At 44.3% G+C, this 20,587-nt stretch overlaps 1 protein-coding gene across 1 annotated transcript; it reads right to left on the bottom strand.

The window, feature by feature from the left end:
• Positions 1 to 5,837: 5,837 nt before the first annotated feature.
• clcc1 (chloride channel CLIC-like 1) lies at positions 5,838 to 18,641 on the bottom strand. The gene is made up of 9 exons (XM_046361646.1): positions 18,061 to 18,641; positions 17,764 to 17,871; positions 17,546 to 17,656; positions 17,129 to 17,353; positions 9,365 to 9,505; positions 8,716 to 8,815; positions 8,301 to 8,398; positions 7,697 to 7,843; positions 5,838 to 7,482 (listed from the first exon to the last, which is right to left on the bottom strand). Exons 1-9 carry the CDS (start codon positions 18,229 to 18,231, stop codon positions 6,781 to 6,783), a joined length of 1,803 nt encoding a protein of 600 aa, XP_046217602.1. The 5' UTR covers positions 18,232 to 18,641; the 3' UTR covers positions 5,838 to 6,780.
• Positions 18,642 to 20,587: the final 1,946 nt, after the last annotated feature.

The raw sequence follows: 20,587 nt of genomic DNA, 5'->3' as shown, positions 1-20,587 counted from the left end.
CAGGTGTTTGGAACATGCTAGATAGGTAATTAGCACAGGTAGTCAACCTCGTTTTCCATAAACAAGCGCTGTAACATGGAGATATGGCAGTGTGGGAACACTAACCCTATAGCCCTTGATCATGACTCTTTTCAATTACATTACACATGTCAGAGCTGCCAAATTTTGAATATAGATTTCCTAATCATGAATGTTGTCTAGACCACCATTATTATTTTGTTTTAAAGCACAATTCTACATATCACATTGCTTAGACCCATGACCCATGTTTAAAAATAGCAGGTCAGGTGTAGTCAGGATTCTTTTCAAGTTGAATAAACACTCAAATCTCTGGGTTTTAAGTTATTTTGAGACTATTTGGGCATTTCACTTTAGAGTATGCTAACTGGGGGGCATTGAATTAAATAGGTTTTTGGTTAGAAAATGCTAATATTAATTGTTGGTGGCAGCATATTGTTTTGTAGTTGTACAGTGTAATTTACTGACTAAGACAAGTTCACTGAATTACATTTTCTACCAACATTTCATGTTAGGCTTATTGATGTGAGAGCTTCTGAAAGTCTTAACTCTTAATAGAAATGGAAACATTTATAACCATAGTTGAAACACCTTTCGTATCAAAAGTACAAAAATAACCTTTTGCAGAAATATCAAATCAAAGTTTGTCACGTGCGCCGAATACAACAGACCTTACAGTGAAATGCTTACTTACAGGCTCTAACCAATAGTGCAAAAAAGGTATTAGGTGAACAATAGGTAAGTAAAGAAATAAAAAGACAGTGAAAAATAACAGTAGCGAGGCTACATACAGACACCGGTTAGTCAGGCTAATTAAGGTAGTACGTACATGTAGATATGGTTAAAGTGACTATGCATATATGATGGACAGAGAGTAGCAGTAGTGTAAAAGAGGTGTTGGTGGGTGGCGGGACACAATGCAGATAACCCGGTTAGCCAATGTGCGGGAGCACTGGTTGGTCTCCCCAATTGAGGTAGTATGTCCATGAATGTATAGTCAAAGTGACTATGCATATATGATAAACAGAGAGTAGCAGCAGCATAAGAGGGGTTGGGGGGGCACACAATGCAAATAGTCCGGGTAGCCATTTGATTACCTGTTCAGGAGTCTTATGGCTTGGGGGTAAAAACTGTTGAGAAGCCTTTTAGTCCTACACTTGGCACTCTGGTACCGCTTGCCATGCTGTAGTAGAGAGAACAGTCTAAAACTGGGGTGACTGGGGTCCTTCCTCTGACACCCCCTGGTGTAGAGGTCCTGGATGGCAGGCAGCTTAGCCTCAGTGATGTACTGGGCCGTACGCACTACCCTCTGTAGTGCCTTGCGGTCGGAGGCCAAGCAATTACTGTACCAGGCAGTGATGCAACCAGTCAGGATGCTCTCGATGTTGCAGCTATATACATTTTGGAGGATCTCAGGACCCATGCCAAATCTTTTTAGTTTCCCGAGGGGGAATAGGCTTTGTCGTGCCATCTTCACGACTGTCTTGGTGTGTTTGGACCATTCTAGTTTGTTGGTGATGTGGACACCAAGGAACTTGAAGGTCTCAACCTGCTCTACTACAGCCCTGTCGATGAGAATGGGGGCGTGCTCATTCCTCCTTTTCCTATAGTCCACATCATCTCCTTAGTCTTGTTTAAGTTGAGGGATAAGTTGTTATTCTGGCACCGCCCGGCCAGGTCTCTGACCTCCTCCCTATAGGCTGTTTCGTCATTGTCGGTGATCTTGCCTACCACTGTTGTGTCGTCTGCAAACTTAATGGTGTTGGAGTCGTGCCTGGCCATGCAGTTGTGGGTGAACAGGGAGTACAGGAGGGGACTGAGCACGCACCCCTGGGGGACTCCAGTGTCGAGGATCAGCGTGGCAAATGTTTTTGCTACCTACCCTCACCACCTGGGGGCGGCCCATCAGGAAGTCCAGGATCCAGTTGCAGAGGGAGGTTCTTTAGTCCCAGGATTCTTAGCTTAGTGATGAGCTTTGAGGATACTATGGTGTTGAACGCTGAGCTGTGGTCAATGAATAGCATTCTCACGTAAGTGTTCCTTTTGTCCAGGTGGGAAAGGGCAGTGTGGAATGCAAAAGAGATGGCATCATCTGTGGATCTGTTTGGACGGTATGCAAATTGAAGTGGGTCTAGGATTTCTGGGATAATGGTGTTGATGTGAGCCATTACCATCCTTTCAAAGCACTTCATGGCTACAGAGTGCTATGGGTCATTTAGTCATTTAGGCAGGTTTCCTTTGTGTTCTTTGTGTTCTTGGGCACAGGGACTATGGTGTTCTGCTTGAAACATGTTGGCATTACAGACTCACAGGGACATGTTGACAATGTCAGTGAAGACACCTGCCATTTGGTCAGCACATGCCCGGAGCACACGTCCTGGTAATTCATCTGGCCCTGCAGCCTTGTATATGTTGACCTGTTTAATGGTCTTACTAACGTCAGCTACGGAGAGCGTGATCACACAGACATCCGGAACAGCTGATGCTCTGATGCTCTCATGCATGCCTCAGTGTTGCGTGCATATAAGTGATTTAGCTCGTCTGGTATGCTCTTGTCACTAGGCAGTGCTAGTGCTTCCCTTTGGTCCTTCTGTAGCTCAGTTGGTAGAGCATGGCGCTTGTAACGCCAGGGTAGTGGGTTCGATCCCCGGGACCACCCATACGTAGAATGTATGCACACATGACTGTAAGTCGCTTTGGATAAAAGCGTCTGCTAAATGGCATATATTATTATTATAGTCTGTAATAGTTTGCAAGCCCTGCCATATAAGACGAGCGTTGGAGCCGGTGTAGTATGATTCAATCTTAGCCCTGTATTGACGCTATGCCTGTTTGATGGTTTTTCGCAGGGCATAGCAGGATTTCTTGTAAGCTTCCGGGTTAGAGTCCCACACCTTGAAAGCGGCAGCTATACCCTTTAGCTCAGTGCGAATGTTGCCTGTAATCCAGGGCTTCTGGTTGGGGTATGTACGTACAGTCACTGTGGGGACAATGTCCTCGATGCACTTATTGATAAAGCCAGTGACTGGTGTACTCCTCAATGCACTGGAAGAATCCCGGAACATGTTCCAGTCTGTGATAGCAAAACAGTCCTGTAGTTTAGCATCTGCTTCATCTGACCACTTTTTTTATAGACTGAGTCACTGGTGCTTCCTGTTTTCATTTTTTCTTGTAAGCAGGAATCAGGAGGAAAGAGTTGTGGTCGGATTTACCAAATGGAGGGCGAGGGAGATCTTCGTATGCGTCTCTGTGTGTGGAGTACAGTTGATCTAGAATTTTTTTCCCCTCTGTTTGCACATTTAACATGTTGATAGATATTTGGTAGAACTGATTTAAGTTTCCCTGCATTAAAGTCTCCGGCCACTAGGAGCGCCGCCTCTGGGTGAGTGGTTTCCTGTTTGCTTATAACCTTATACAGCTGACTGAGTGTGGTCTTAGTGCCAGCATGTCTGTGGTGGTAAATAAACAGCCACGAAAAGTATAGCTGAAAACTCTCTAGGCAAGTAGTGCGGCCTGCAATTTATCACAATACTTCAGGTGAGCAAAATCTAGAGAATATTCAACATCTGGTTAAAAAGATGATTGATTTGTCCGGCGAGAGGATGTTTATTATCAGAGCAGAATGAAGTAACAATATAGCAGATTAATGTTGAAATGTGAGTCACTGGAACCGCTGCTGGCGGACTACATGCAGGCATCAGGTATCCAATGTCGGATTCAGCCAGTTGATACTGTAGTGTACTGTATTGTGATTTGCCTAGTACCTCAACTCCTCCAAAGAATTGAGTACAGACTAGAGTTAATCAAATACAAATCACTGACTGGGTCTTCATCGCTGTTGCTCTAAGATTGCAACTCAGTGCAAATGCATGTGCCAATTGAATCTCAACAAGGAAACAGTCGGTAATTGTATATGATTAACGTTTTATAAAAAGAGTATGGATTTCAGCAAACAAAGACAGTGTCATGTCTTACCTATCATTAAATGTGAAGACATATCAAATCAGTTTAGGTTTAATTATGTGATTAAACTAATCATGTCTAAGATTCATTAACTAGGAAGTCGGGGCACCATGGAAAATGTTGAGATTAAAGTTATAATTTCCCAATATAAAACTCTTCAGATATTTTAATAGAAGACTATTTGATCAGATAATGAATTTATTATTACCTCATCAGTTCTCATTACAGAATGTCGCAAACTCTTGGATATCTGCACGAACCATAGTTTCCAAAATGAATCGGCAATATACAAAGTCTAAATTATTTATTTACCAAATAATCACACAGAATAAGCTAAAACAGTAGATATTGGTTACTAACAGTGATAGAAAAGTCCTTAGTGGGGCAAGCAGATATGACGGCTTGGTAGACAAAGGGTGTGGACTGCGAGAGCGGGAAAGACCAAATGGATTCACTACACACAGTGGATAATTATTGAAATGCTAATCCTTTGCACATTTAAGGCCACTCATTCAAGAATAATTGATATGTATATATTTATGCCCGTATGACGTTGTCTTCTCTGTTGGAATACTCGACCGTCCTATAGAGTTCAAAGTGTCTGGTTCACTTTCCCAAAAGTCACAACGCCTTTCGTGGTTTAAGGTGGTTAGAATGGTTACTTCAGAGTACCATTCGGAAATGTTCTTATAGGGTTGATGTTTTGGCGGTTGTCAGTATTATCGTTCTAGATTTACATAATTACTAGCTGCAGACTAGTAATTATACGTCTAAGATTTGCTCTTATTCTGTTGTGATCGATAGACTGAGTTTAACCATTTCCAGCCGTGTAGCTAAACTACAGCTGTATGGTTTCCGTGGCCTATAGAATTGTAGCAATTCTAACGTTGGGACTCTGTCCCGGCGTTCTCTAACTTCTTAACCATTCGAGACGTCCGGCTTAAGGTGGGTCTCTTTGGCATGAAATGTACATTTCATCACGGGTGGTTTTATACTCTGGAGTAGAAAAGGGCGGTTCCATGACGACAACGTAATGTCTATGCGCACGTACCAAATGAAACGCACTCAACATGACTGTCCACGGACCATTCCCACATTCTCAAAAGTAGAAATATTGTTTAGTTCTCCCATTTTGGGATCAGGAGTTTTAAACTAAGAGAAGCTCTTTTCTGATAGACTCTCTCCCTCAATACTGCATGGCAGTTTCTATCATGTGTCTTACCTGTCGTAAAGCCATAATACTGGAGAGAGGGGGAGGGGCCCAGGGCACATCATGACAACAGGCACGCAACATGAGCACACAAACAAACATGAGCACACAGTTTAAGAATTTACATTTGAGTATCGATGCATAGCGAATCAGAGGTTATTTTCAAATACTCTAGGCTGGCAATACCGTAATCTTGGTTTTCATCAGAGCAGAGAATCTTGTTTCTCATGGTCAGAGTCCTCATGTTCTGAGAGTCTTTAGGTGCCTTCTGGCAAACTCCAAGCGGGCTGTCCTGTGCCTTTTATTCAGAAGTGGCTTCTGTCTGGCCACTCTACCATAAAGGCCTGATTGGTAGAGTGCTGCAGAGATAGTTGTCCTTCTGGAAGGTTCTCCCATCTCCACAGAGGAACTCTAGCACTCTGTCAGAGTGACCATTGAGTTCTTGGTCACGTCCCTGACCAAGGCCCTTCTCCCCCGATGGTTCAGTTTGCCAGGTGGCCAGCTCTAGGAAGAGTGTTGGTAGTTCCAAACTTCTTCCATTTAAGAATGATGGCCACTGTGTTCTGGGGGACCTTCGATGCTGCAGAAATTTTTTGGTACCTTTCCCCAGATCTGTGCCTCGACACAATCCTGTCTCAGGGCTTTACGAACAATTCCTTCAACCTCATGGCTTGGTTTTCGCATGCACTATCAACTGTGGGACCTTATATAGACAGGTGTGCCTTTCAAAATCATGTCCATGGGATTTGAATACTTTCCGAATGCACTGTAGTTAACTATCCAGGCTACAAGATGTGTTGAATTGGCTGTCTCGTCTTTATTTTACAGGCTAGGCCTACATGCTGCAATGTCTCCCTCTCCCGGCCCACTCGCATACATGCAGCCGATGCACCAACCATGACTTTTACATGATTTTCATTACCATATGAAGCCTGTTTGCTATAACTGTGCAAATAACTCACTAATTAGCAAGGAATAGCAACAAATGTGCACGTGTGGCTACACACGGATCTCGCAACCAGGAATGATTGAAAGACCGCTCTGCCTAGCAGTGCAATCCTGCTCCGATATTGGGAGAACAGCAATCCATTGCATCCAGACACCAGTGATTCTATTCTGATCAGGGAAACTGTTTGATATGGTGATGTGAACTCAAATCTATAAAATGTTAATGTCAAGCCCTAAACAAACATAATTCACATCATTTCAGAAGAGATGGCGAGTTGCCACAAAATAGTGACAGGATTATTGCACAACATACATACGTCATTCATAAACATGGGTGTTGTGTTGACAGTACATGCACATTGACCAGGCACACAAACAAAAGCAAGAACAATGTGAGACATCAAAAAGAAAACAGGAATAACAAATTTAAAAACACTGAATTAGCCGATTTAAGAGAAGGTACTATTTACCAATTTATGTAGAATCTGAATCATCCCATGTAAAATGCTGTGGTAAGCATTTTAACATACAAGGACAGGGGGCTTACTGACTGTACCCAGAAACAGTTTCCAATATCCATTAGCATACAGCTTAGAATGAAGCCTATGTATTGGCCTAACAGACCTGCTACGCTGGATGTGCTACTTAAGCTGAGCAGCGACTGACACGCTCTCTGGTTCGTGTTTCAAGAATTTGTCATGTTGCTCGTGCCCAAGACCACTTGCTGGAGTTGCATGCACTGGGCTGGCGCGACCTCCAGTATACTCAGCCTGGTGCTCAGCCATGCTATCAGCTGCCCCTTTAGAGTCAGATGCCACGTCCTCATCTGGTTTGGCTTTAGCTTTCACTGGAGAGGGTTTAGCTTCTTGCGAGTCATTGCCGTCTGTTGTGGATCCAACTTCAACTGGTTCTTCTTGCATATCTGCCTGAATGTTGGTATTACCCTCTACCGTTAGCAGGTTGGTATCCTCTGCATCAGTGAAATCTTCCCAACACTCTGAGATAATCTTGTCCTCGCTGTACCGCCAGTCGGTGTTCCTCAGGGTCTCCACGTACCTCCTGGTAGGTTCCTTTTGCGCCCTGGGGGGGGGGCTCCTCTGGCCGACACAGGTCCTGTCCTGAGCCCCCTGGTTGGCTGCTGGTCCTAGTCGGCGTCTAAGCGGGAGAGGGGAGTATTGAGGGGCGTCCCCCCCTGCCTGTGGGTTGTGGTCTGTCCCTCTCAGACGGGCCTCAGGCATGGGCTGATCCAAGGCTGGGGGAGAGGGATCCCTGGGCCCACCGACACGCAGCGGTCTGGTGATGCCATGCTGGATAGCGGCCTGAGCGCTGCCATACATGAAGACCTGAGGAAAACATTTACTGCTTCAGGGACAGGCAGGAACCAGTTTGTATGACTGCTGGGTGAGTCAGGATCAATTCCATTTCAGCACAGGAAGTAAATAGAAATACTCGTTCAAGAATTTACCACCAATTCACTTCCTGATTTGACAGAATTTAAATGAAATTGACCCCAGACCTTGTGACAGTGTTTCTTTGCGTGTGCGCGCATGTCCTTACCAGGATGGAGAGCACGATGGTGACTAGCACAGGGATCTGCAAGGTGACCGGTAGGTCCTTGAGGAGGGCTCGTAGGAACTCGCTGATCCCCTGACCAATGTGCTTCAGAGGCTCCGTGAAGAAGGTGGTGATGGTCATAGTGATAGCCTTCAGAGACAGAGAGATGATGCATTATCACACTGCATCCTACAGGTCCAGGAAATAGGCTAAAAGCTAGTTGTCAACAGGGTTGGGGTCAATTCCATTTGTAGTTTAAGTTAATAAAACCCACATTGCAGTCCAAGTTAATAAAACCCACATTGCAGTCAGACACTGAATTAGATTGATATTGCATTGTTAAATAGACAAAGTTTTAAGAAGTGAACATGGCAATATTTACATTTGAGGATACTCAAATGGTTAATTGAGTGACTAGAGTAAGGTATGGGTGACGATCTCGCAGTCCTGGCCTGTTGAATAGGTTAGCCGTCAACAGGGTTAGGTCAATTCTATTTCAATGCAGTCATTTCTGAAAGTAGACTGAAAACTTGAAGTGGAATGTCAGTTTACTTCCTGAATTGGCTAAACGGAAATGGACTTTCCCAGGTCAGCAAAAATAGGTTACCTTAGTTGGTGGTACGAGAAGGATGGGGTTGACCATGAGGACTTCGTAGTACATCTTACAGGGATCGTCTTGGAGAGTCATGGCACCTCTGTACCAATCTGTGGTACAGGCAGAGAGGAGTACACTACAGTAGGCTTCACGACAACAAACCGATGTGCAGTAAACTTAACGCAACAAATTTGTCAAAATGTATAAGACCGTGTATTAAGCTATTTTCTTATAAACGGCATTCTATTATTTGCCAGAAACGAGTGAAAAGTAATGTGTACTTTATTGTATAGTCATGCACCAATGATTACGAAAGTATGAAGCATTCAATAAAATGTAGCTTCACTTATATTTCTGAGATGATGTAAATCTGATCCCCCTGTGGAAAGGTGTGATGCCATGCTCACGTGTTATTTTTACATCTCACCCTTCAAGTTATCCCACCAGTCAATTTTCTTCCTCCCAGTGCATTTTGCGTCGACGCCCTCCATCTTCACCATTTTGTTTTGGTGCTCGGCAAACGCAATCTGACAGGTCGAGAAAATCCAGTAACATATGGTGGATTAACATTGTGTCATTCGTGTGCTGGAGGCTGGTCTAGCAGTAGTGCCGCCACCCCCAGGACCACACACACAGTTAAAACCCCAGTACTACGCCTGCTTTAATCCCTCATCTCCCAATCACAACTAACCAGTCACAGTCGAGCTCTCCTGGCAAGAAATGTAGTTTCTCTCAAGATATTCCTTGGTAGTGTTCCTTAATTCAGTTGACTGAGTTTTGAAGAATAGAGACGGCATTTAGAAATACCTGAAATAACTGCTATAAACCACGCCCCCAAAAAAACATTTGCAGAGACCTGAAAGAATATTGTAGTGTTTAGTCTACACTTTTACCCTCAGACCATGAACCAATCCTAGAGTCAGGAAAACCCTACACTGAAGGATGCCAGAATGGCCACTGACAGTTAGAGCTTTGCACCTATTCTTTCAGATAATTATATTAATTTACTACTGAACTTTAGTCAGACAGTAAGGGGTAATTAGCATGTGGAAATGTGTGTGCGTGTGTTAATTTACCTTGTAGAGATAAAACCAATTCCAGACCAGACTGATTAAGAAGCAGATGGCAAAGATTCTCTTGAACTGGACAAACCAGGAGACTGTAGACCACAGCTCACTGCAGATGATGACCACTATGATTAAGACCAACACAGACACCTGGGAGAGAGATTCCCTTTAAATACAGTACCTTCAGAAAGTATTCACACCACTTCAACATTTTACTGTGTTACAGCCTGAATTCAAATAGATTATCACCCATCTACACAATGACAAACTGAAAACATGTTTTTAGAAAAATGTTTGACTGAAAATTAAATATCTAATAGACATACCAGTCAAAAGTTGACACCTACTCATTCCAGGGTTTTTGTTTTGTTTTTTACATTGTAGAATAGTCCAGACATCAATACAATTAAATAACGAATGGAATCATGTCGTAACCAAAAGTGTTATCAAAATATATTTAACATATATTCAATGTAGCCACTCTTTGCCTTGACAACTTTGCATTCTCTCAGCAAGCTTCATGAGGTAGTCACCCTGAAAGCATTTAAATTAACAGGTGTGCCTTGGTAATTTGTGGAATTTCTTTCCTTCTTAATGCATTTGAGATAAGGTAGGGATGGTATACAGAAGACACCCCTATCTGGTAAAAGACCAAAGTCCATATTATGGAAATAACAGCTCAAATAAGCAAAGGGAAACGACAGTCCATTATGACATGAAGGTCAGTCAATGGCTTTCAATTTCAAGAACTTTGAAAGTGCAGTCTCAAAAACCATCAAGCGCTATGATGAAACTGGCTCTCATTAGGACCTCCACTGGAAAGGAAGACCCGCAGTTACCTCTGCTGCAGAGGATAAGTTCATTCGAGTTACCAGCCTCAGAAATTGCAGCCCAAATAAATGTTTCAGAGTTCAAGTAACAGACATCTCGACATCAACTGTTCAGAGACTGTGTGAGTCTTGCCTTCATGGTCAAATTGCTGCAAAGAAACCACTAAAGGGTACCAATAAGAAGAGACTTGTTTGGGCCAAGAAACACAGGCAATGGACATTTGGTCTGATGAGTCCACATTTTTGGTTCCAACTGCGTGTCTTTATGAGACGCCCAATAGGTGAACTGATGATCTCCACATGTGTGGTTCCCAGAGTGGAGCATGGAGGTGGTGTGATGGTGACACGGTCTGTAATTTATTTAGAATTTAAGGCACACTGAACCAGCATGGCTACCACAGCTAGCCTAGTGGTTAGAACGTTGGGTCAGTGACTGAAAGGTTGCTGGATTAAATCCCCGAGCTGACAAGGTAAAAATATGTCGTTCTGCCCCTGAGCAAGGCAGTTAACCCACTGTTCACCAGGCGCCGAAGAAGTGGATGTTGATTAAGGCAGCCCCCCACACCTCTCCGATTCAAAGGGGTCAACACATTTCAGTTGTACAACTGACTAGGTATCCCATTCTTGAGCAATACGCCATCCCATCTGGTTTGTGATTAGTAGGACTATCATTTGTTTTTCAACAGGCTGTGTAAGGGCTATTTGACCAAGGAGAGTGCTGATGGAGTGCTGCATCAGATGACCTGGCCTCCACAAATCACCCGAACTCAACCCAATTGAGATGGTTTGGGATGAGTTTGACCGCAGAGTGAAGGAGAAAAAAAAGAAAAAACAAACATTGGCCAGCTAAGCATGTGGGAAGACTGTTGGAAAATCATTCCAGGTGAAACTGGTTTAGAGAATGCCAAGAGTGTGCAACGCTGACAAGGCAAAGGGTGGCTATTTGAAGAATTTTAAATATTTAGATTTATTTAACACTTTTAGTTACATGATTCCATGTGTTATTTCATAGGTTGATGTCTTCACTATTATTCTACAATGTAGAAAATTGTTTAAAAAAACTAAGAAAAACCCCTGAATGAGTAGGTGTGTCCAAACTTGACTGGTGCTGTAAGTATTCACAACCCTGAGACATAAGGTGAATGCACCGGTTCCGGTTGGAGCGAGTGGTCGCATCTGCACGTCGCTCCAACGGGTAGTATAACTTTTTCATTATATTTCATTATATCACAACGGTTTGATTTGTCTTATCTTAGCAATTTCTTCTCAGCTAGCTACATAGCCGTCTTTGTATCAAAGATAATTGCGTAATTATCGTATTTCGCCGTCCTAACGTAGTCTTCACTAGCCAGCTAGCTAACGTCCACTGATTAGCTGCACTGGAGAAACTATTACACTCAACTGAACGACTTGATTAGTTTAGTGTTAGCTAGCTACATAGCTGTCTTTGCTGTCTTCGTATCATCGTATCCAAGATAATTGTGTTGTTTAGGTTTAGAGTGTGTAGTCTTAGAGTGATTATCTTAATTTACCGAGGTTAGCTAGCCAGCTATTTGTCGTCCTTAACGTAGGTGACTCTGCTAGCTAGCCAACAGCTAGCCAACGCTAGCCAACGTCTTCTGTATAGAACTCAACTACCCGGTCGCACTCACAGGTAGTATCACATTTTCACTTCATTTCATTACAGTACAACGGTTTGATTTGTTTGATCGTAGCTGGCTACTTAGCTAGCTACATAGCCGTCTTTGTATCAAAGATAATTGTGTAGTCTAGAGCGATTTTCTAGGTTCGCTAGCCATCTATTGTCGTTCTTTTAACGCAACGTAACGTAAACAACACTGCTAGCTAGCCTGCTAGCCCCGAATAGCAACACTGCAGAAACTATTACACTCAACGGAATGACTTGATTAGTGTAGTGTCAACAACGCACCCACTGCCAGCTGGCCTACTTCAGCAGTACTGTATCATTTTAATCATTTTAGTCAATAAGATTCTTGCTACGTAGCTTAACTTTCTGAACATTCGAGACGTGTAGTCCACTTGTCATTCCAATCTCCTTTGCATTAGCGTAGCCTCTTCTGTAGCCTGTCAACTATGTGTCTGTTTATCCCTGTTCTCTCCTCTCTGCACAGACCATACAAACGCTCCTCACCGCGTGGCCGCGGCCACCCTACTCTGGTGGTCCCAGCGCGCACGACCCACGTGGAGTTCCAGGTCTCCGGTAGCCTCTGGAACTGCCAATCTGCGGTCAACAAGGCAGAGTTCATCTCAGCCTATGCCTCCCTCCAGTCCCTCGACTTCTTGGCACTGACGGAAACATGGATCACCACAGACAACACTGCTACTCCTACTGCTCTCTCTTCGTCCGCCCACGTGTTTCGCACACCCCGAGGCATCTGGTCAGCGGGGTGGTGGCACCGGGATCCTCATCTCTCCCAAGTGGTCATTCTCTCTTTCTCCCTTACCCATCTGTCTATCGCCTCCTTTGAATTCCATGCTGTCACAGTTACTAGCCCTTTCAAGCTTAACATCCTTATCATTTATCGCCCTCCAGGTTCCCTCGGAGAGTTCATCAATGAGCTTGATGCCTTGATAAGCTCCTTTCCTGAGGACGGCTCACCTCTCACAGTTCTGGGCGACTTTAACCTCCCCACGTCTACCTTTGACTCTTTCCTCTCTGCCTCCTTCTTTCCACTCTCTCCTCTTTTGACCTCACCCTCTCACCTTCCCCCCTACTCACAAGGCAGGCAATACGCTCGACCTCATCTTTACTAGATGCTGTTCTTCCACTAACCTCATTGCAACTCCCCTCCAAGTCTCCGACCACTGCCTTGTATCCTTTTCCCTCTCGCTCTCATCCAACACCTCCCACACTGCCCCTACTCAGATGGTATCGCGCCGTCCCAACCTTCGCTCTCTCTCCCCCGCTACTCTCTCCTCTTCCATCCTATCATCTCTTCCCTCCGCTCAAACCTTCTCCCACCTATCTCCTGATTCTGCCTCCTCAACCCTCCTCTCCTCCCTCTCTGCATCCCTTGACTCTCTATGTCCCCTATCCTCCAGGCCGGCTCGGTCCTCCCCTCCCGCTCAGTGGCTCGATGACTCATTGCGAGCTCACAGAACAGGGCTCCGGGCAGCCGAGCGGAAATGGAGGAAAACTCGCCTCCCTGCGGACCTGGCATCCTTTCACTCCCTCCTCTCTACATTTTCCTCCTCTGTCTCTGCTGCTAAAGCCACTTTCTACCACGCTAAATTCCAAGCATCTGCCTCTAACCCTAGGAAGCTCTTTGCCACCTTCTCCTCCCTCCTGAATCCTCCGCCCCCCCCCCCCCTCCCTCTCTGCAGATGACTTCGTCAACCATTTTGAAAAGAAGGTCGACGACATCCGATCCTCGTTTTAAGTCAAACGACACCGCTGGTTCTGCTCACACTGCCCTACCCTGTGCTCTGACCTCTTTCTCCCCTCTCTCTCCAGATGAAATCTGCGTCTTGTGACGGCCGGCCGCCCAACAACCTGCCCGCTTGACCCTATCCCCTCCTCTCTTCTCCAGACCATTTCCGGAGACCTTCTCCCTTACCTCACCTCGCTCATCAACTCATCCCTGACCGTTGGCTACGTCCCTTCCGTCTTCAAGAGAGCGAGAGTTGCACCCCTTCTGAAAAAACCTACACTCGATCCCTCCGATGTCAACAATTACAGACCAGTATCCCTTCTTTCTTTTCTCTCCAAAACTCTTGAACGTGCCGTCCTTGGCCAGCTCTCCCGCTATCTCTCTCTGAATGACCTTCTTGATCCAAATCAGTCAGGTTTCAAGACTAGTCATTCAACTGAGACTGCTCTCCTCTGTATCACTGAGGCGCTCCGCACTGCTAAAGCTAACTCTCTCTCCTCTGCTCTCATCCTTCTAGATCTATCGGCTGCCTTCGATACTGTGAACCATCAGATCCTCCTCTCCACCCTCTCCGAGTTGGGCATCTCCGGCGCGGCCCACGCTTGGATTGCGTCCTACCTGACAGGTCGCTCCTACCAGGTGGCGTGGCGAGAATCTGTCTCCTCACCACGCGCTCTCACCACTGGTGTCCCCAGGGCTCTGTTCTTGGCCCTCTCCTATTCTCGCTATACACCAAGTCACTTGGCTCTGTCATAACCTCACATGGTCTCTCTTATCATTGCTATGCAGACGACACACAATTAATCTTCTCCTTTCCCCCTTCTGATGACCAGGTGGCATTAATCGCATCTCTGCATGTCTGGCAGACATATCAGTGTGGATGACGGATCACCACCTCAAGCTGAACCTCGGCAAGACGGAGCTGCTCTTCCTCCCGGGGAAGGACTGCCCGTTCCATGATCTCGCCATCACGGTTGACAACTCCATTGTGTCCTCCTCCCAGAGCGCCAAGAACCTTGGCGTGATCCTGGACAACACCCTGTCGTTCTCAACTAACATCAAGGCGGTGGCCCGTTCCTGTAGGTTCATGCTCTACAACATCCACAGAGTACGACCCTGCCTCACACAGGAAGCGGCGCAGGTCCTAATCCAGGCACTTGTCATCTCCCGTCTGGATTACTGCAACTCGCTGTTGGCTGGGCTCCCTGCCTGTGCCATTAAACCCCTTCAACTCATCCAGAACGCCGCAGCCCGTCTGGTGTTCAACCTTCCCAAGTTCTCTCACGTCACCCCGCTCCTCCGTTCTCTCCACTGGCTTCCAGTTGAAGCTCGCATCCGCTACAAGACCATGGTGCTTGCCTACGGAGCTGTGAGGGGAACGGCACCTCAGTACCTCCAGGCTCTGATCAGGCCCTACACCCAAACAAGGGCACTGCGTTCATCCACCTCTGGCCTGCTCGCCTCCCTACCACTGAGGAAGTACAGCTCCCGCTCAGCCCAGTCAAAACTGTTCGCTGCCCTGGCCCCCCAATGGTGGAACAAACTCCCTCACGACGCCAGGACAGCGGAGTCAATCACCACCTTCCGGAGACACCTGAAACCTCACCTCTTTAAGGAATACCTAGGATAGGTTAAGTAATCCCTCTCACCCCACCCCCCCTAAGTTTTAGATTCCCTATTGTTAAGTGACTGTCCCACTGGATGTCATAAGGTGAATGCACCAATTTGTAAGTCGCTCTGGATAAGAGCGTCTGCTAAATGACTTAAATGTAATGTAAATGTAAATGTAAGTCGCTCTGGATAAGAGCGTCTGCTAAATGACTTAAATGTAAATGTTAAATGTACAATATAGGTGTTGTTTTTTAACACCTTTGGCAGCAATTACAGATTTCTGGGTAAGTCTAAGAGCTTTGCACACTTGGATTGTACAATACTTGCCCATTATTATTTTCAAATGTCTTCAAGCACCGTCAAATTGGTTTCCCATTTTCAAGTTATGCCATAGACTTTCAAGCAGATTTAAGTCAAAACTGTAACTCGGCCACTCAGGAACATTCAATGTCTTTCTTGGTAAGCAAGTCCAGTGTAGATTAGGCCTTGTGTTTTAGGTTATTGTCCTGCTGAAAGGTGAATTCATCTCCCAGTATCTGGTGGAAAGCAGACTGAACCAGCTTTTCCTCTTGGATTTTGCCTGTGCTCCCCAGTCCTTAACAATTACAAGCATACCCATAACATGATGCAGCCAGCAATATGCTTGAAAATATGAAGAGTGGTACTCAGTAATGTGTTGTACAGTATTTGCCTCAAACATAATTCTTTGTATTCAGTACAAAAAGTGAATTGCTTTGCCACATTTTTTGCAGTTTTACTTTAGTGCCTTGTTATAAACAGGATGCATGTTTTGGAATATTTTTTATTCTGTACTGTCTTCCTTTTCACTCTGTCAGTTAGGTTAGTATTGTGGCATAACTACAATGTTGATCCCATCCTCAGTTTCTCCCATCACAGCCATTAAACTCTGTTAAAGTCACCATTGGCCACAGTGAAATCACTGAGTGGTTTCCTTCCTCACCGGCAACTGAGTTAAGGACGCCTGTATCTTTGTACTGACTGGGTGTATTGATACACCAATCAAAGTGTAATTAAAAACTTTACCATGCTGAATCTATCAGCACTTCACTCAGAGTGTGCAGCTCTCCAGGCAGTATGGGATATATGAGTCATATTTCTTTGTGCAGTTATCAGCTATGAAAAAAAACACCAGAAATACACAGCCAATGTGTATGGTGAAATAGACAGTCTTACCCACCAATACTTTAAACTACCCGCATTTGCCAGGTATAAATTTTATGCCATGATTGCAAAACCTCGCTGGTGTTTGTGGTTGAATCGGTGTTTGAAATGCACTGCTCGACTGAGGGACCTTACATATAATTGTATGTGTGGGAAACAGAAGAGTTAGTCATTCAAAAATCAAGTTAAACACCATTAATACGCACAGAATGAGTCCAACTTATGTGTCTTAAGCACACTTTTACTCCTGAACATATTTAGGCTTGCCTCAAAGGGTTTGAATACTTAGACATATCAGGTTCTAATTTTTTATTCATTTGTAAAAATGTCTAAAAACATAATTCCACTTTGACATTATGGGGTATTGAATGTAGGCCAATGAGAAATAATCTCAGTTGAATCAATTTTAAAATTCAGGCTGGAACACATTTTGACATTTCTGAAGGCAGTGTAACGTCAATGATAAATATTCCTGCCGCTGTAATGCCAACGAGTAGTGTCAGTTCGGTCTCATTTGTCTTGAATCGAGTTTAAAATTACTGCTCTGAATCGTAGTGGTTTATTTCTACTACTAATGATTAACACAAATGTGCCATTTAGCTTTATGCGCTTCTCAGTCAGTCATTGCGTACCAGAGTCAAATTGAATAGATCAAACCTTTTGTTTGCTTTAGGCAAACCACATAAAACGTGGTGTGTGCAATTATAAATCCATTTAGTTTTCAGCATCAAAACCCTAGCTCTGCTACGCATTCTCACCTTCATGACTGTGTCGATCTCCACACCAAAGGTGTCCTCAAAGTGCCATATCCAGGCCTCGTAGTCATGTGGTTTGAGATCCACCAGGATCTGACTGAGGGCATTGTCCAGAGCCCCCGTTCTCCAGGTGTCCATTCCCTCCAGAAGCTTCCGGATCTCCGTCACCGCTTGCCGAGACAGTTTCACTTTGGCGTCGTAGTGGATATCGTTCTTGAGATCGGTGGGCTGGTGGAAGGAATAGGAAAGGAATAGTACAACAAACGTATATATGCACTTAGCATAGAGAAAGCATACTACATTCCAAGGTGGTAACATACATTTAAGAAGGTGGATAATACACAGTGGGGAATTGTTTTACATAAAGAGAATAAGATTTTTGTCAGCGTTCATATGAGTTGAGAGAATGCCAAAACGTACCAGGCCAACTTTTTCAATCTCCTTCAGAAGCTTGGTGAGGAATCGCTTGAACACTGGGTTGCTTGACGGCAGCTGTGCAACCTGTGTAATCTTCTTCTTGTACTCTTCAATCTAAAAAACAACAACAGAAAAGTGACTTTGCCACTGCTTAATGAATAAGCATTTGAGATGTTGTCCAAAATAATGTTTGATGTTGAAAATCTGTTTCCAACACTAACCTCTCTTTGTAACCCTTCCACTTTGTTGTTGCACTCCCTTACTTCCATTTTATCCAAATCCTGGCTGTATTCCCTTCTTTTGGTGGGTACATTAGGGTAATTGTTCAGCTGTGAAGATTACCTTCATTTAGTTATCCAATTACATTAATATCACGAGACAAGACAGTGTTTGCTGTATTTTCACATTTCATGATTTTGTTTCATATAGTTACTATAATATGAAAAAGGAAAAACACCAACAAAGCAATATAACTCATGTCACGGAAACATGCATTGCACAGCTGCTTTGTACTGTACCTCAGCAGGCTGAGCAGGCTTTCTCATGGTCTTTGAGCTTGCATCGTAGTTCAACATATCATGCGGATCAAGCCATTCGTCGTCGTCCAGCTGCCCTTGAGCAACCAGCAATAAGCTGCATACAGCTACAGTGAAGATGTGCATCACGACCGCACTTGTTGACGTCTTCATGTTAAAATGTCTAACGTTAGCCAATGGAATAGCTAGCTAACCAACTACAGAGAACTAGGGCTTTTAAACCAGAAACAGACACCCTAAATAAACCCAACAGAGCAATAAACATCAATGACAACATAGCTGCATATTCTTCTGAGCCGGTGTAACTGAACAACATTTACGTTAGCTAACGTTAGGCTAGCTACACAAACTATACCTAGTTCCTGTAGCTAGCTGCTATCAAATCAACAACGGGAAAATTAAATAACAACTAGGTAAAAGACTAGCATAGAATTTACCATAAATAATATAATATATGGATAATGTACTAAACGTAGAATAGGCTAGCAACTGACAATCCGTATTATTTTCTAAAGCACAGGACTGCCAACTTTTGAAGACGGTTTGCGTGAGATTCTTCTTCGTGTAGCTTTCAGTCAGACTATGACGACGTGTTGCTTATTGCTGCCATTCGCAGGTCGGAGTGCGTATTGCACATTTTGCAACAACAAAAAAATGTGAAGGGAAAGAAATGTAATTGCGTCACCATCTAACCCTGCACCTATACACTATCCCCAGTGCTTGACTTGGACTAAAATAGGTGGCTGTACCCCTTTGTGGGTGCTGGTACTGTTTACATTTTTTTATTTAAACTTTATTTTGTATTTATTATATTTTAATAAAGGTGAAATAAAAAAATAAAACAATTTAACTAGGCAAGTCAGTTAAGAATAAATTATTATTTACAATGACGGCCTACCTGGGAACAGTGGGTTAACTGCCTTGTTCGGGGGCAGAACGACAGATTTTTACCTTGTCAGCTCTGGAATTCGATATAGGGACCTTTTGGTTACGCTCTAACCACTAGGCAACCTGCCGCCCCACTTTTAGGTGCAGGAGCTCCACAATACTTTTCAGTTAATATTGCATAAAAGGAACAGGAGCTCAAAAAGCAAGTCCCCAAAAACCCACCACCCACCCCACTACTTTGCCCCTAAACAATTCAAGACCTTCGTAAAATGGAACCCTTTGTCTCAAAACTTCCTATAGATCTTCTGCACTAAAATGTCTCACACCCAAATATTTCTCTGCTGCTGCAACTACCACACTTCTGTGATTTCTGCTCCATCAGTACAGTGCAGTTGATCACCATGGCTATAAACACAAATAATCCAACCTTACTAAAACTCATCCTCGCTCTCTCTCGTGGCCTACTCACCGGGGTCCTCCCAGTCGACACACTCACCCGTGGGCTATCCTCTTCTCTCTTCACTGTCTCAGCACAGGAAATGTTCTGCCCCACTTGAACTCTGGCAATCTCAACATGTTTCTCTCTCACAGGGCACTTCGGATCCCAAGTTGCATGGGCACCCACACAGATTTTGGCTTTCAATCTTCAATAGCTCTTATACAAAGTATGCCATGACTACAAAAATGATATATTCTGACTCGGGGCAGGATGGACAAAAATCCACTGCTTTTCTTGTTGAAATTTTGTGGGTGTTTTTCCTTCGTCTTTTGATCTTCAATGACACTTAGACAAAATGTGCCTATGGAAATTATATATTTGGAATCAGAGGATGGGCAAAAATCCGCAATCTATTTTTTTTTTTTTTTTTTAAGGTGTGGATAGTTCTCCATCAACCCCTGATTCAGGATATACCATATTCATAGTCATGGCATGTTTGATTCAATAGCTATTGACGAGAGAAAACCAACCCACATCCATGGCTACTCCCGTCTCTAGTAGGTGATCTGGAAGTGTTGGAGAGACTACAGAAATGTGGGGAGGGTGTTGATCCATCTGATTGATTTAAGACACATCTGGATACAGTTCCAAGGACAGGACGTACTTGGTCAGCATTTGTAGTGCAGAAATGTGGGGTGGCAGTCAGGACACGTATTACAGATCATCTGGCTGTATATACGGCAGAGCTGATGGCCATACTGTTGGCCTTGCAGTGGGTAGAGGAAGTCAAGCCAGACAGAGTAGTTATTTGCTCTGATTCATGTGCAGTGTGGATGAGTCTCCAGTCCTTTAGGTCATGTAGCAGACAAGACCTGCTTTATGAGGTGCTACAAACCCATGGCAGGATGAGACAGATGGGTATACAGAGAAGATTTACTTGGGTCCCAGCCCATGTGGGGTTGGAGGGGAATGAGGTAGTTGATGTACTGGCTAAACAAGCACTTAGTAGTGGGGATTTGATGGTGTAGTTTCAATGAGCAAGGCAGAGGCAAAAAGCCTGATATGGACAGTGATGGTGCAGAGATGGCAGGAGAAGTGGAATAGAGATACTAAAGGCTGGCATTTATTTCAAGTACAGAGGAAAGTCAGGAGGGGAGGACGGCAGGAAGGGACAGAAGAGCA

The sequence above is a fragment of the Oncorhynchus gorbuscha genome, linkage group LG09 (assembly GCF_021184085.1).
Source record: "Oncorhynchus gorbuscha isolate QuinsamMale2020 ecotype Even-year linkage group LG09, OgorEven_v1.0, whole genome shotgun sequence".
Classification (NCBI taxonomy): Eukaryota; Metazoa; Chordata; class Actinopteri; order Salmoniformes; family Salmonidae; genus Oncorhynchus; species Oncorhynchus gorbuscha.
Note: the sequence above shows the minus strand (reverse complement) of the source record. Positions and strands in the feature narration are given on the sequence as shown.